Genomic DNA, 17925 nt, shown 5'->3' on the forward strand with positions numbered 1-17925 from the left:
AGTACAGTAACAGCAAAAACAAACAACTATTTGTCATTCCTATATGTAACAACATAAAACTGAAGTTCAATTCATTATCAACAATAGAAAAACTTCTAATAAACATCAGAAAAGCGAAGTTCATTTAATTACCACGTAACAACAAAGCTTGATACAGACAACAAAAGAGTGAGTTTCTGACTTCAATCAAACTACACAAGTAGTTGATTACACATAGTTATACTACCTATCTAACAACATAAATACTTAAAACAGTGGTTGAAACACAAGACAAAAGACATAAAACTAAATTCTTAAAACTGTTGTCTTAAAACTGTTGTCTAAATAGATGAAGCATAGTTTACCCAGTTTTGAGTGAATATCAAACAACAAAGTACATGTAGAACTGTGTTGAAAAACCAATATTCTAACCATAGTGAGTAAATTTTGTTGTTGTTCAAGATCTTTCAAACAACAGAATTCGATTTCGTAGTGACGTTATTTTCAACATATATCAACAATTAAATGTCTTTAAAAATACATTCAAACAACATATTGTTAAACAAGCTTTTATTTTGGTAACCTCAGACAACATAAAAATGTGTTCTTATTTAATTTCAGACAACAGCGGTTTTATTAAAACTGTAGTGTGTAATTGATTTGAACAACATTAATGTGTCGCTGTATGTGATTAGTAACCACAGTAAGTCCAAAATCCTTCAAAGTTGGGTTGTTCAGACAACAGAGCCTTGCAAAACTTCTGTTGTCTGAAGAAGGTGAGACGATGGAGGATGTTCGTTGTCTGATGCCGTAAGAGACGGCAGCCGGATACATAATAGAAAATTTGCATATCAGATGACATATATCATCTGTCGTCTGATGACATTATTGATATAGTGTCTAGTCATCTACACGTCTATCCAAAAGGAGGGAAGGGAACGATATTCTCCGAGAGCCCAAATTGGGAAGATATTCCTGTATGCTGCATAGTGTAACATGATATTGACATTGGCAGCCCCCATCAGTTCCTGTCAAAAGGATAAAGAGAGGAAAGATGAGTAAAAAATGATAGTATCCCTGCTGCACAGTGCACAGTATATAAAACAAAACAAAGAATGGTACCTGTTGGGGGAAATCTCCATTTTCCAATTGAGAATTAACCAAAAGCTTCGCAGCTCTGTGAATGGGAGTAGGGTCTCTCTCGGCCTATTACCAACAAAATCAAAAGAAAAATATATCAATTTGTCAACTTAGGAGGAGACATATGTTAAGAAGTATAGATAGTTAGATACTGGGGAATTGGCTAGCACATAAGATATGAATAAATACAAACCTGTCCACCATGAATTAATCCCATTAGTCCTATTGCAGTCTGCACCAAATTTGACCGTTCGCCTTCAAGAGGTGTATAGATCTGTACAACCATATCCACAGAATAATTGGACTTTACCTAAAGGGAGAATATTATGCTTTCCTTTGACCAATATATTATATATTTAATAGCTCAGAACAAATAGTTGAACAGTTAAATACTCGACACTCAAAGTCTTTAGGAATAGGCCAATAGATCCCCCCACCCCCCCCCCCCCCCCCCCCCCCCCCCCTCATATTCATGTAAAGGGGTAGATGAAAAAGAAAGAAGAAAAAAACCTTGTTTGTACAAGAAGTATAGCTCTCTCCCCAACCACCATCATTTCTCTGTATTTTGAGTAAAAATTCAACACCTCTGCGTATCGCCTCACAATTTTTGTAAGTTCTACCAGCAGCCTTCAACCCTAGAATTGCAAACCATGTTCCATAGACGAAGCAGATTCCCCATATTCCATACCTGTGAAAGCAGTAGCACTAGTCAATCTACTTTTCTTTTTCTTTTTTTTGAAACGATCCGATCTACTTCTTTTTTTTTTAATTAACAAAGTTCGAACATAAACATGTCTCAAATATATCAATCAAAGGGAAAAAAAATACCATGAGCCATCAGGTGTCTGCATATCTTCAAGGTAACATGCTGCATTTGTGATGAAATCATCGATATGTTTCTTTCTATGCCCAGGGTATAACTTCCTGAATAAAGCTAACGCTTGAATTGAAGATGAAGTGCACTCAACATACCTGCATGACTCTATACTAGTTTAGGATTCAACGAATGTATGTCTAGAGATAAGGATTCAAAGAATGAAATGTTAGATGAAGAAGTTTACTCGTATTCAATGACGACTTTCTCGAGAAATTCTACTGGATTGAACCACTGAATAAGGAGGGAAAGTATATGCATGTCAATGTAATGACGTACAACAAAATAACAGAACTTTTTAAATTCTTTGCTCATATATAAGATTTTCTCAGTTTACCTCCAACCATTGTGGAGCTCCTGTTGGCTGCCAGGCTGATACACCACCATTTGGATTCTGATTCAAATCATAAAGATTAATACTTGTGACAAAGAACAAGTAATGAAAATATACAAATGAGCTAGTTGCTTGTGTAAGTATGTAGATCTATAAAGTTAAACATGTAGATGCAGAACAAGAGAAACTCGTAGAATTTTCAATCTAGTCCTCACTTGCAGAGAAAGTATGACATTGACAGCATCATAAAAGCGCTCAGAGTCAATTGGTTCACCCACGATTCGTGTCGGCATCATTGAAAACAATAGGCAACACTGTTATAACACACACACATATATATATATATATAACTAGTAAGTAATATATGATTGTTATAAATGAGGCTTAGTCCTCAATTCCAGAGAAGCGCAGGATTGAAAAGTCACCTTCAAACCCTCTGCAGTACAATCAGAAACTTGCCATCCATGATCTCGGTCAGACAAAGTCCAAGCACCTTTAGAAATGTGACGGTAATGAGCTAAGAAGTCACCAGAAGGATTATCCCTAACCTATAGTGTCACAAGCGAATAAATATTATAGCCAGCCGAATGTAGAAGAAGAAAATAAAGGCTTGATGCTCAAGGTTGATATAAAACAAGAAGAGGAGGCTTTTAGGACTCATTAAGCATGGAGACCTGAGATTTTTTTAGGAATTCATGTGCTTTCTGAAGTACAGATCCAATTTCATCAGTGAGATTTCCAGCAAGCAAAGCTTGAACAGAAAGACTAGCATCCCATGCCTGGCTACCAAAACTCTACGTTCATATGAAGTATCACAATTAATTAGTATATTCTTTGATGGCCCAAGTAGCACTTCCAATAGAGAAGCACAAGTGAAAGCCCGAGTTCAAAGCTGTAGAAAATAGCTATGCAGACCTGCGTAGTTATTCCATCTTCTGCAACCCATATGTAATCTATAACTCTTGCAAGATGCTTCTTAAAGGGTTCTCCATTCGGATCTTCAATCCAGCAAGCAAGCATCATTAATGGCTGCCCAAAAACAATTGAGGTTACATTATCAAAAATTATATTTTTTTACACAATGTCTCCCAACATTTCCTCAATTAAATATTTGACTACCTTTTCCGCACATCCAATTGTTATGTATCGACTATTTTCATCTTCATAATGAATGTGTTCAATAGTTTCTTGAAGAGCCTTCTCTCTCAACTTATTGAAGGGCCAGCAAGAAAGAAGAGGCTCATAAACTGTGTTCAGAGTATCCCACAACAAACATTGTAACTTGCCATGGGGATTGTAGTTATCCTCCTGTACTAAAAAATAGATGAGTCGTTACAAACACATCTCATTTTGGTATGAACTATGAATTAAAGTACAAGGTGCAGATCATATATACTCACCTTTGCACAAAGATGGCGTACTTTGCCCCATTGAATTTCATTGTATGGCTCATTGTAAATTTCTTCTCTCAGTTGTAGAATGAGAGGGGTGATGGGGCCAACAAATCTTTTCCCAAACAGATGCGACATAGGCAAGTAAGTCAACCGGCAGTAGCAGTACATTTTTGCTGAGCATACAGAAGCTAGATTAGAAAGCTACAGAGATAAAACTAAATGTATGGTTCTATAAGGACTAAAAATCTTATCTTCCAAGGCTAGGAAATAATTCAGCTCAAGTCACAACCTTTCTCGTCAACATAGATTGGATAAGTTTCCTACGGTTATCTAACTGGATAAAGATGGAAATTACTGTAACATGCATCAAATGGATGAACTTACCAAGTTACAGTAAAAACAAATTAAACAAACCTGGATGAAAAGGGAACAAAGACGGGAAAATCCAAAACTCAGGGGGAATCGGGTTGCATCCCTCCCACTCATACACACCGAGTATCTACAGTGGAAGCAGAAAACTAATTGAGAAAGACTGCATTAAGTCATTGGTTCATAGAGTTATCAACAAATCCGGTTATAAAGTTACAAATGAAGAAAAACATAGTTCCGCCAAGAACTTTAGCAGATAACCCTTGTGAGAATAGTATACTAAGCTATACTGGTTTAGAAAATTTTCATACTGCCATAAAAGTCTTTCCCCAGGATGATGAATGTGTTGCACCACCATGATCAAGAATCCACTTGCGTGCTCTTGCACAAGCGTTGTTTGAACCACCATCAGGTCCTTCTCCAAGTAGACGCATGCAAATGTAGTTCAGAAGTGTACAATACATCATACTAGGGCCCTGTATGTGCAATCCCCACCCACCATCCTTGTTCTGCAACGTACATAACTCTTAAGCTCTACCGATACCATATAGAAAAATGATAAATATATCGAAATTTAAACAAACTTATATGTTCATTTCACAGACATTTAATTTAGTTATGTGTACTTTACGGAAAATTCTAGTGTACTTGTGGGTATCTCATACCCACATTTACATAAGTGACAACAAATTTGTTGCCAGAGTTGTAATGTTGAGTCATATTTTGTGTAATCTTAGTTCTAATAATGGTAATTACACCTCCTACGACATTGTTACAAGCTTTTGAACAAATTCGTTGTCAATGTTGTAATTTTTGTTCAAGTACATTGTTGTAAATGATAATGACTATTCATATAATAGGTATTGCTTAATGTATGCGATTGACAGACTCGTAATGTATGCGATTGACATATTTGTAATGTGCGATTGATTAGTATAGCTATTATGTATTGCCTTTTGTATACATGATGTAACTCTATATAACCCTCATGGTGAGATGAATACAATACAATTATCCAATTCTCTACAACACGTTATCAGCACGATACTCTAACCCAAGCCCTAGCCAGAAAAAAAATAAAATAAAAGAAACCCTAACACCCGAAATTTCTTTCACCAAAAACTGCCACAAGCTCCTTGCCCTTGCTAGCCATACCGTTCGCTGCTCCTGCAGCCATTGAGCACCCGTGTGCCTCTTACTGCCCCTGCATCACAGCAGCACGCTCGTTCCTGTGCAAATCATCCTGCTTGCACGCCGCGAAACGTCTTGATCAGGACCTCAGATCAAAATCCTACCTTCATCAAAGTTGGTCGTCTCTGCCTCTTCTATCTAATCTCCAAATTTAAACCCTATTGGAGTCGTTTTGAGATCAGTACACCATTTGAAGTGGGAGCTGTTCAGAAGTGAATCTGCTCCGAATTTCAACAAGTTTTAAAGATTAAAGTTCCTGCTTTCTTGTCTTTTAAATTCCTTTATTTTCTGCAGGATTTTCAATATACGAACATGGGTTCGATTATTTAATAAAGCGGAATTGTGGAGATTCACGCTTAACGAACTAAGAGTGTTCGTATGAACTAAGAGTGTTCATAATGCTCAGACTAAGAGCGTCCATAAGCATCAAATTCTGACCATATTAAAACATTATTGTTTGGTCTAATCCAAAAGAGATTCTTGGAAATTGTTTTCTTGGTAGCATAGCTCCGAAATCTTATTATTTTAGTTTTCGTGGAAGTTTAGCTCTGAAACTAATATATCTTCTCTTCTTATTTTCAGGATGTCGAATGAACCTAGACTCGACTTTCCCATGCTTGACTCAACAAGCTCGAATTACCACAGTTGGGTAACTGATGTTGAGAACCACCTCACTTCAATGGGAATATTACCCAAAATCTAGACACCTAACCCAGATCGTGTGTTCATGCGAACACCTACAAAGCATGCTCAAGAAGTTATCTTGATGCGACGCCATATGGACAAGGCACTCAGATTGGAGTATATGTCGATCAAGGATGCAAGAGAGCTATGGGTAGCGCTAGAAGAGCGCTTTGGCAATGTCCAAGATTCCCTCCTCCCTAACTTGAAGGTTCAATGGAACAATCTGCGCTTTGCTGATTTCAAGTCTGTTGCTGAATATAATTAAGAAACTCTTCGCCTACAGTCCATGTTGAGGTTTTGTGGACAACCTGTCACAGAGCAAGGGCTAATTGAGAAAACTTTCTCCACCTTCCCCGTTTAAGCCATTGTGGTATCAAAGCAATACCGCACTGAAGTCAATGCTGGACGAATCACGAGGTTTCATTAGCTTATCAATCTCATATCTGTAGCTGAGAAACATGATAACATACTCGTGAGGAATTATAATTCACGGCCTATTGGAACTAAAAGCGTTCATGAGGAGAATTATAATGCACCCAATAGAGGGCGTAAGGAGCGGAACCCTAAGAATAAGGGATATAAGGGACGTATGGGTCCATATAACTGCCCTAACAAGGAAGGAAACCGCAGGTTTGATGCGGATACACGTGGTGGCAATGCCACACATGGGAGAGGTGGTCATGGTGGTGGCACCATGGCTCGTGGTGGTGGCACCAACCGTCCTAGGGAACGCCCACAACGCGCATAACGTGCACCTCAATTAAAGGGAGGCAACCACAATGACATGTGTCATCGATGTGGATCAAGTGAGCATTGGTTCAAGCAATGCAAGGCAAGCGAGCAACTAGCTTCAAGATACAGGGCATACAGGGACCTGAGGGAGCAAGAAGTGTACCTTGCAGAAGAAGAAGAAAATGGTGGAGACGTCCATCTCACCATAGAGGACTTCAAAGCTGACGATGAAGTGCACAAGGATGCCACAGACTTTGATTAGATTAGCCCTTTTATTTTCCAAGAATTTTTGTAATGGCAATATGCCTTAGTCAATAAATGACAATTGTATTAAACTCTTTCTTATGTGGTGCACCCAATGAAATATGATGTCTGGGAAAGTCATTGAGATTAATGGTACTTAAGAGAGTCTCGCTCCACAAACATCCCTCTCTACTTTCCTGGTCATATTTGATTGGAGTTACCAAACGGATAGAGTGACTACAATGTGTCTTAGTTTGATTTTATTTTGGATTAGACTTTTTGGGACCTTTGATGTAATCATTGGCTATCTTTATCAATAAAGTATTGTATTATTATTCGATGTCATGGACATGTTTTAATTCCAAACTTTATTATTTTTTAGTATGTTTCCTGGAGAGTTGGAATGCCTTGTTGATAGTGCCACCACACATACTATATTGCGACATAGGCAACTATTTCTATGGATGACGCCTAGTCGATCTTCTGTGACTACGATGGCTGGACCATCACAATTGATTCATGGTCGAGGACCAGCTCAATTTATGTTCCCAAATGGCACAAGTATTAATGCCATTGAAGCTCTATATGCTCCTAGGGCTGGAAGGACCCTCTTCAACCAACTTGCGGACCATTTAGATATTTTATGGTGTTGGTTGATGCATCGACACGATGGTCACATGTCATACTATTGTCTACAAGAAATGCTGCATTTGCTAAACTCCTAGCACAAATCATTAAATTAAGGGCTCACCACCCTGATCATCCCATTAAGTCAATTCATTTTGACAATGCTGGAGAGTTTACATAAAAAATGTTTGATGACTATTGCATGTCCATTGGGATTAAGGTTGAACACCCTGTTCCTCATGTTCACACCCAAAATGGTCTCGCAGAAGCTGCCATTAAAAGACTTCAAATGGTCACTAGAGCATTGGTTATGCGCACCAATCTCCCTGTTTCTACTTGGGGCTATACAATATTGCATGTAGCTATGCTCATTCGTCTGAGGCCTACTGCCACTCAACCCTTTTCTGCGTCCTAGAAGAATACTGGATATGAGCCTGATGTCTCACACTTAAGCATATTTGGATGTACATTTTATATGCCAATTGCGTCGCCACAGCGTACCAAAATGGGTCCTCAAAGACGATTAGGCATTTATGTTGGATATGACTCTCCAACCATTATCCGCTACTTAGAACCCTTGACAGGCGATCTATTTACCACTAGATTTGTGGATTGTCACTTTGATGAGACAGTCTTCCCGTCGTTAGGGGGAGATAGGAACAATAATGTTCAACAGGAACGACAAGAATTGTTGTAGTCTGTCCCCAATTTTTCTCATCTTGATCCCCGAACCGCACAGTCCGAAATTGAAGTGCGGAGAATTCTCGATCTTCAGAACGTAGCAAACTCTATTCCTGATGCGTTTTCTGATATTGCTAAAGTGACAAGATCACATATACCTGCTGCAAACGTGCCTGTAAGGATTAATGTCCCTAAAAATCATGGACATGGCGCCGCCACCACTAATAGTGGTGGCAATGTGGCTTAGGTCGGGCTCCCAGCAAGGAAACGTGGGAGGCCCAAAGGTTCGATAGATTCTAGCCCAAGAAAGAAAGCGAGTTTGGCACAAAAAGATCCATTAATCATCGATGTAAATAATCCATCTCATGAAGATATTCCGGATTATGGGTATGTCCAAGAGACATCATTAGGGGATGCTCCAATGTTAGAACCAATTCCAGGGAATAGGGAGATCTCCATGAATTACACTAGTGTACATGAGACGTTGAATCGAGATTCTATTATCCTTGATGATGTGTTTGCATATTCTATTGCTCAAGGAATTATAGAACACGATAATATCGAACCTCGCTCCGTTGATGAAGAATGTTAACGAAGAGCAAACTAGCCTAAATGGAAAGATGCGATCCAGGTTGAATTGGATTCACTAACAAAAAGACAGGTATTTGGGCCTATAACGCTGACACCACCAAGTATAAAGCTTGTTGGCCATAAATTGGTCTTTGTTAGAAAGCGTAATGAGAAAAATGAGGTTGTTAGATACAAAGCCCGCCTTGTGGAGCATGGTTTCTCACATTTCCCTGGAATAGACTACGAGGAGACATATTCTCCCGTAATGGACATTATAACGTTCCGCTACCTTGTCAGTTTGGTAGTTTCCGAAAAACTTGACATGCAGCTTATGGATGTGGTTACAGCATATCTCTATGGGGATCTAGATTCAGAGATATATATATATATATATATATATATATAGCTTCTAGATGGACTTCAATTACCCAAGTCAAGTGGCTCTAAACCATGGAGCGCGTTTTCAATAAGATTGAGACACTCACTATATGGATTGAAACAATCCAGACGGATGTGGTATAACCGTCTAAGTGACTACTTGATTGGGAAGGGATATGTCAACAATGAAATATGCCCATGCGTGTTTATAAAGAGAACAAGTTCCGGATTTGCAGTTATAGCAGTTTATGTCGATGACATGAACCTAATTGGAACTCTAGATGAGTTAAAGAAACTGCTAAGTACTTGAAATCCGAATTTGAGATGAAAGATCTTAGGAAAACATGGTTTAGCCTCAGACTAGAACTCGAACACCATAGTGATTGGATTATGATCCATCAGTCAGCATATAGTCAAAAATTATTAAGGCGCTTTAATGAAGGTAAAGCAAAGCATGTTAGTATTCCCATGATTAGTCGTAGTCTTGAGCCTGAAAAAGATCAGTTTCGTCCAAGGGATGAGGACGAAGACTTATTAGACTTATAGGCGCATTATTGTACTTAGCTCAATGCACAAGACTGGACATCTCATTCGCAGTGAACTTGTTAGCTCGACATAGTTCTGCGCCAACACACTGCCATTGAATTGGCATAAAGACAATCTTTCGATACTTGAGAGGTACGATTGATATGGGCTTGTTCTATCCCTACAGAGAGAAAAGAAATAATGGATGTGTGGGATCAGACTCCACAACGAAAAACGCCACCTTCCATGCTCCTCCTCCCTTCCATCAAAATTACAATGATGGCTTGATGGGTTTTGCTGATGCAAGGTATCTCTCTGACCCTCACAAAGGTCACTCCCAAACGGGTTATGTCTTTACCATGAGAATCACTGCCATATCTTGGAGGTCTACAAAGCAGACCCTTGTTGCTACTTCCTCAAATCATGTAGAGATTATCGCTCTACATGAAGCCATGCGAGAATGCATATGGCTAAGGTCTGTAGTTGGACACATTCGAGGAACTTATGGTTTAAAGTCTACCACAGATCAACCTACATGCATTTATGAAGATAATGCAGCTTGTATTGAGCAAATGAAGTTAGGTTTCATCAAGGGCGACAACACCAAGCATATATCACCTAAGTTCTTTTACAATTAGCGACAACAAACACTTCTAAATATTGAAGGGAATCAAATCTGTTTAGAGGATAATGTAGCGGACTTGTTTACTAAGTCGTTACCTAAATCCACCTTTGAGAAACATGTGAAGAGCATCGGATTAAGAAAGTTATCTGAACTCCCATAATTGTAGAAATGAGGGGGAGTCCTTGACATCAGGGGGAGGTATGATGTCTACATGTTCGATCTCGAAGAGTGAGGGACGTGTTTTGCTCTTCGACCAGGGTTATTTTTATCCCACAGGGTTTTTGTTACTTGGCAAGGTTTTTAGTGAGACAATGATGAAAGCGTCATCACCGAGTTTGAGCAGCACAAGGGGGAGTGTGGAAGGATGTCGACTACTCCACATTCACGCGCGTTGTGCTCTTTTTCTCCTTCGACCAAGGTTGTTTTTTCCCACAGGGATTTTATTACTTGGCAGGGTTTTTGACGAGGCAACTTAGAAGCGCATAGCAGAGGAAACACTATTGACATGGAATATCCAAGGGGGAGTGTTGTAAATGACAATGACTATTCATGCAATAGGTATTGTTTAATGTATGTGATTGACAGACTCGTAATGTATGCGATTGACAGACTCGTAATGTATGCGATTGACATACTTGTAATGTACGATTGATTAGTATAGCTATTATGTATTGTCTTTTGTATACATGATGTAACCCTATATAAACCTCATGGTGAGATGAATACAATACAATTATCAACAACATACATGTAAATAGTGTAAATGAATATGATAATTTTTGTTCTCAATGTTATAATTTTGGTTCCAATAATTGTAATTCTTTATTCAAATAGTTGTAAATGGGTGTATGAGATACTCACAAGTACCATAGCTTGTGTCGTACTTTACCTGATGACAGTATATATATCTAAGCATTTCCTTATAATGCTCTGCAGAGAACACCTTACTAAGATGCCCCATAATATAGAGCGGTATGACCTGCATTTTCATACAAACAAAGAAAAGGTGAAAATTAGTAGTCAAATCTAATTGCTTCAAAACACAGATGTATTAGTTTCATCTTTAGCATGCATGCTTTGCACTATTATTCCAACTGATTGTTAGGCACTTAATGATTTAATTGAACTTTCTGGTTTACCAATTAGTGGCAGAAGAACTGCCCTTAGGTTAACAATTTGTGCATTATTGTGGAATTTTATCAGACAAGTTTTAGGCATATTGTGGAATTGCATTGCACACTCACCAAGGAAGGAATATAAAACATGAGACCAGCATGTTCAGCAGGCCAATGGCCGTGAGGTGATTGCAAGGCAGAGTAGAAGGTAGCTGCCCTTGTGAATGCAGCGGTGGCCTTTTCATATGTACAGTCCTCACCATCCTCCACCTTTACTTGGGGAATCTTTTGTTTGAACTTTTTCTCTCCCAGAAGCTACAAATTCAATTCGTTAATATAAAAAAAGGAGTATTTTCACTAAATAATCCCTAAAGATTGGACGTAGATGAGAGATTGCATGATCTCATATTAAGCTTATTTCACTAAAGAATGGTACATCAAAAATGGAATAAGAAGAAAATAGAGAATTCAGTTTGATTCCAATGATGTAGATATAAGATTTTTGAATCAAAATAGCTTCGTTATCTCTGAACTCTTCATTGTGAGAAATTTTTGCATACACGGCCTGTGGTATGTCTGACCAATCAAAAGTCAGAAATTTTTCTCCTTATTTCGAAACTATTCATGCTTTTTAAAAGTGAAATACCTAAAATACTCCTATGCAGGGCACTGATAGGTCAGCCGCACCGCCACGTAGTACGGCTGATGTACGTAACACTCTCTCCTTCATTGCTCTACTGTGTCTTTACTCAAATGGCTATTAAATACAATCTATCATGCTTGGCGTCGTTCAATACAATTTTGGTTGATTTTATTTTTTTTATTTTTTTTATTTTTTGAAAAGAGGGTTTGGAACCCAGCCTAACTAGGAGGCTTAGCCCCACGCCCATTTTTTGGGATGGTCTACAAAGATACAAAATTCAATTTACAAATTTTTCCTTATTTTAAACCGTACAATTGTACTGTACACTATGGTGAGGTAATTATTCTATTATCCTGGACTACCGCATAGCATTGCTATGTGGTGATCCGAACTAATAAAATCACTTGAATTTAGTAGGGACCTTGCAAGGGATAGGAAAAAAAATTAAAGGGAGAGAACAATCATAAATAAGTACAAGCCATATGAGTCAATGACATCAACATGAAGCACCACGTGTACCATATGGTCCCAGATCATATTATAATTTTCCATTGTGGTGACGTAGTGGACTCACGTGAAAAGTCTAGTATATCCTAACATCTAATATTATAGCAGAGAATCCGGATCCCTCACAACAATATCTCTCCATTAAATAGCGACTGTTTCTAGTTGCATTATTAATAATGGAGCCTCTCTTTTCGTGTCAAATGGCTTCACCAAATTTTATAGTGCCAATAATACCATTAAATAACATAATTATCAAATTAAGCCAATAAAATATATGTAGACATAGTGTAAAATTGAAAAAAAATAACTAAACCAACACTATTTTATGTCCCCCCCCCCCCCCCAAAAAAAAATCACTATTCTTTTTGGTTAACCTATTTTTCTTGAACCTCACAATATCACCTGCGAGAAACGCAAGCACGTTGCTAGTTACAATAATATCAACAATGAGCCAAGATTTTGCAAAATCTTTTTTAGGGAGATGGTATCTCATCAAATTCAATCAATTTATCAGAATATATTATTAAACAAAAATAAAAGCGAAGACTTCAAGATGAATGGTTTAGGAAACACTCTATCAGCTAATCCAATAATGAATTGCATATATGTTAGCACAATATTGTTCACCTAGTCAGTAATTGATCAAGAAATTTATGCTCAACCACCATTGGTTATAAATCTAACAGTGGAAAACAAAATAACTCAACTTAAAAATAATTATTTCCACCATTGAATTTACATCCAAATGTGGTTTAGCATAATTTTCTTGACTGGTCAGTTATTGACATGGTGAACATCATTGTTTATTAATAGATAGAGGTGCATGCACGATCTATAATCTTTTCCTTTTTCTTTTTTTGGTTAGAATGGGGACTAAAAAGAGAAAACTCTCCAACCCTTATTTATTGAGAAAAATAGAAGAAAAAAAAATTACAACCAAAGAGGAGAAAAAAGACCTGCCTCATGAAAACAATCAGATAGACATTAGAAACAACACAGACAACGTAATTAACATATTCGAATAATGTACCACCTGCATTCGGCAGAGGAGGTCACTGCAAGCCTGGACCTGGTGACGATTGTTGTAAAAATTTAGTCGAACTTCTTCGACCTCTGCTCGCTCTTCAGGCGTACCGGCAGCCGGGTCAAACTCCCATGTTTGCCTCCCATAAAAGTTGTTTGTGCTAAACAAGTAAGGACTGTAAGGGTCATTATTTGCACCTTCGTTTCCAAACCTAAGCTTCCACATTTTTCTAGTTTAATTCTCTATAGTGATTAGTGATAGAACGGGCAGGTAAATTTCTAGCCTTCCATATATATAGCTAGAGCCTAGAGGGATAGAAATAAGTATGAGGACGTATAGGTATGTATATCTAGAGCCTAGAGGATGGAATAGGAAATATGAATCCACTGAGGAGCCTCGTGTGTAGGTTTGTAACTTATCTACCCTCTAAATTTATAATTATATTTCTTTTTATGCTTACTTCACCCATGGGAGTCTTTCTAATGAGAACCACTATAATGAGGACTTTTGTGTGAGACCTACTTTTTTAATCATATTTTCGCAAACCAACTATTAGATGTTTAGATATTTGTGTAGATCATTTATGCAATTTTTCAACCCAATTGAAAATCGTTAAGACATTCATAATCGTGATGTATCAGTTATGAACATGAACTATTATGTTTGACAAATTTGTAACAATTAGCAATTTGAAAGAGAAATTTTCAAAAGCGATCTACTCATGCATGCATACATAAACATCTAAAGGTTAATTTACCGTGATGTAATCGAAAAGTGAGTCTCCCAAACCGTTGATTAGAAAGTTCTCAACTAGTCCTTATTAGAATTATAATCATTAAAATTATTGTGGATTTATCATCACCCAGCACTAGAAGTGATTATTGAATTACTATAACATGTTACTTGTACGTGAAGACTCCTTTCACAGAATCGTCTTTGCCGCCTCCTATTTAGAAATTGAAGCGAACAAATCCTCTCTGCTTGATTTGATATGTAGAAGACTAGCTGTTAGGACTGAACCCTAGTTGTCTTCACAGACTCCATGAAATTAGAAACTGTTCCTAATTGTTATCAACTACATATGATCACTACCTTAATTACAAACTATATGTCCAACTTTAGCACAAAAATTTTGATAAAGACTTTTATGAATCAAGGCCATTCCTAAGATTGTAAAAGCCTTAGGCAAAGAATTAAAGTGTGGTATCACATAAAGTTTAAATAATTTTAATCTAGGTTATGGCCCTAGATTTAACCTAGCTGTACAATTTTTAAACCTAAATTTGTCAAAACCCATGTGGCAAACAAGTGGATCAGGCCCACAAGACATAATGAACGATCATGGTTGAATGGCCACGGCGTAATAAATAACTGCGGTTGAATAGGTACAGCACAATGAATGGCCGCGGTTCACTAGTTGCGACATAATGAAGGACTGCTATTAGCTAACCGCGGCATATTGAAGATCTACAAAAACTAGCTGTGAACTTTATGATAAAAAGTAATGTAATAAATGAGCTAAAATAGATTTTTTTAAAAATAAAAATTAAACTAAATAGATAACTTTAGAGCATCTTTAGCGGTCTCTATTCTAACTCTTTAGCTATTTTAGAGAGCATGTTTAGTTTTTTTATCTAATTTAGTAGCTGCACCATACTCCTTAAAGCATCTTTAGCAATCCTAGCCATTTTTTAGTCAAATTTTAGCCAAAACAGCTAAAATGTCATTTTGGCCAGCAATTTTAGAAATACGTCTGCATCAGTGTTCTTTATTTAACTAGTTTTGAATTTATATTAATTTTTAAATAAATATTAAAATAGTTTAAATGTATTTATAAAACATAAAATAAGTCAAAATGAATATTTTAAATTATAGAAAGCCTCAACTCGTTCTCAATATTTAGAAGCAAGATAGCTAAAAGTTATAATGGAGAGCTACCCAGGAGTCTGAGAGCATCTTTAGCAGACTCTCTATCTTAGGTCCTTAGCTATTTTAGAGAGCATGTTTAGCTTTCTATTAATTTTAGCAACTGCAGCAGACTCCTAAGGGACTCTCTATTTTAACTTTTAGCTATCTCGCTCCTAAATATAGGGAGTTTCATCTCGCTCTCTATTATTTTTCTTAATTTAAAACATTCATTTTAAGTCATTCTTTGTAATTTATAAATACATTTAATCTATTTTTTCTTCATTCGATAAATAATATTTTTGATTGTTTTTTTCTTTCCCACAAACAGTTCCTTAAAATGGCAGGAATGGCCCAATATATATTCTCCATCCATTTTGACAAAATAAAAATTAATAAAAGAAAGCCAAAAGATCACCTCAACAAAAGGTTTAAGATGATGGTTTAGTAAAGGAGGTTCTCTATTGAGAACAGCATTTTCCAGAATTGATGTAAACTATCTTGAGTTAATAGGTTGCTTGTCGGTGGGCTCTAATTAAAGAACCATTCTAGGTACAATATGCATGATGTAAAATAATATAATTTGTAAATACATTTAAACTATTTAATCATCATTTAAAAAATAATATAAATTCAAAACTTGCTAAAATAGAGAGCACGGATACAAATGTATTTCTTAAGTGACTAGCCAAAATGACTTTTTAGCTACTTTAATTTGGTTAAAATTTGACTCAAAAATTACTAATTTTGCTAAAGATGCTCTTAGCTGCTAAAATATATTAAAAAAAGCTATGCATGCTCTCTAAAATAATTAAAGAGCTAAAATGGAAAGTTTGCTAAAGATGCTCTTACATGGTCATGTAAACTCAAATAATTGAACTTCATTGTACTAGTGAATGTACACATTTTTCCCTACTTGGTTGGCCACTAATTTAGGGTACAAGTACACAGGGATCTATTCTCTATTCCTTTGTCAAAAAAAAAATCAACATTTATTCTTCATGTACTTCAAGAGGCATAGTTTTTTTTTTTTTTTTTAGAATGTGGAATTACCATTGAAACAAACAGTCAACATATGTCAGAGTTTACAATACGAGATAACTATGGACGACAATCATTAACCTAAACATGAAAGTCGGGAACCATAAGCGTAGTCCTTATTAGAATGTGCGCTGCCATTTACAATCAAATGGGACAAAAGTACAACAAACTGAACAAAAGAAAAGAAACAAAGATTTAACTTCTTCCATAAGAGCACCTTTAATTGACCAATTTTCCACTAAGCATTGTAAATCGATAATAATTTCCTTTGCATCAGATTCCAAAATAATGTAAGTAAATCCACGTTGCCCTTGCAATCCCAATATCATCGCGGACAACTCTCTTGCCTTTGCGGAGAAAGAACCTTTCTTTCCTTTTAAAACAGCCACCAATACACTTCCATGAGCATCACGGAAAAAAGCATCTAGACCTCTAGTTCCCATTAATTGCTCATTAGTTACTCTATCTGTGTTTAGTTTAATGATGGTTAGGTGAGGGCCTGCTATCTTGAAGTAGCCTGTGTTGTAGGCAAGCGAGAGATTGATGATGGTAAAAAGGAGATGAATTCATTGACCTTCCCACATACTAATGAATAAGGCATAATTGCCAAATTGCTAGCTTAGGTTTCACCTTAGTGTCAATTTGCTACCCTAAGTTTATTTTAGCTAATTTGCAACCCTAAGGGTTTCAAAATTAGTCAATTTACTGCCATTCCATCAAATTTGCTACTCTAGGCTTTCAAGATTAACTAATTTACTTCTCCAAAATTTCAAAATTAACCATTTGCTACCAATGATTTCCAAATTAATCAAAGTTTGGATGAAAAAAATAGACAAATTAATATGATGAAAAGGTAACAAATTGGCTAATTTTGAAAACATAAGGTAGCAAATTGGCAGAAATAATGCTTAATATAGATAATTGGTTAATTGTGAAAATCTAAGGTAGCAAATTGGCTAAAATAAAACTTACGTATGGTAGCAAATTGACACGAATGTGAAACCTAGCGTAGCAAAATGGCTATTAAGCCAATAAATAAATAAAATGGGCAGGTATCACTTCCATTGAAACAATTCCTCATTGAAATCCATTTAAATTATTAGAATTTTAACGTCTAATCGAGGGGATATTTTTAATTAAAGTCTACTTTTTTTTTTTAAATAGGGGTGGTGCGGCTACCCTCAAGCCTTGATTAATGAAATTGCATAATACAAGGGGGTACGTAAAGCCTGAACCCCATATTACAATAAGCATAAAGAGAATATCCTGAAATAATACCAGAACTCTCCTCAAAATCTATGTATTCTAACAAGCACCAATTAGTAAAGAGTGCACGAAAGGCTA

General features: G+C 36.7%; 1 protein-coding gene across 1 annotated transcript; it reads right to left on the minus strand.

The window, feature by feature from the left end:
• Window positions 1-574: 574 nt before the first annotated feature.
• Window positions 575-13860, minus strand: LOC112188134 (beta-amyrin synthase-like). Its single transcript, XM_024327181.2, has 18 exons — window positions 13645-13860; window positions 11591-11776; window positions 11236-11325; window positions 4402-4599; window positions 4136-4220; window positions 3728-3894; window positions 3447-3635; window positions 3243-3356; window positions 3002-3121; window positions 2753-2875; window positions 2543-2641; window positions 2331-2387; window positions 2181-2227; window positions 1948-2091; window positions 1630-1807; window positions 1313-1393; window positions 1102-1185; window positions 575-1007 (listed from the first exon to the last, which is right to left on the minus strand). Exons 1-18 carry the CDS (start codon window positions 13858-13860, stop codon window positions 888-890), a joined length of 2298 nt encoding a protein of 765 aa, XP_024182949.2. The 3' UTR covers window positions 575-887.
• Between the last annotated feature and the right edge of the window lie 4065 nt (window positions 13861-17925).

This window comes from Rosa chinensis, chromosome 2 (assembly GCF_002994745.2).
Source record: "Rosa chinensis cultivar Old Blush chromosome 2, RchiOBHm-V2, whole genome shotgun sequence".
In the NCBI taxonomy this organism is placed as follows: domain Eukaryota; kingdom Viridiplantae; phylum Streptophyta; class Magnoliopsida; order Rosales; family Rosaceae; genus Rosa; species Rosa chinensis.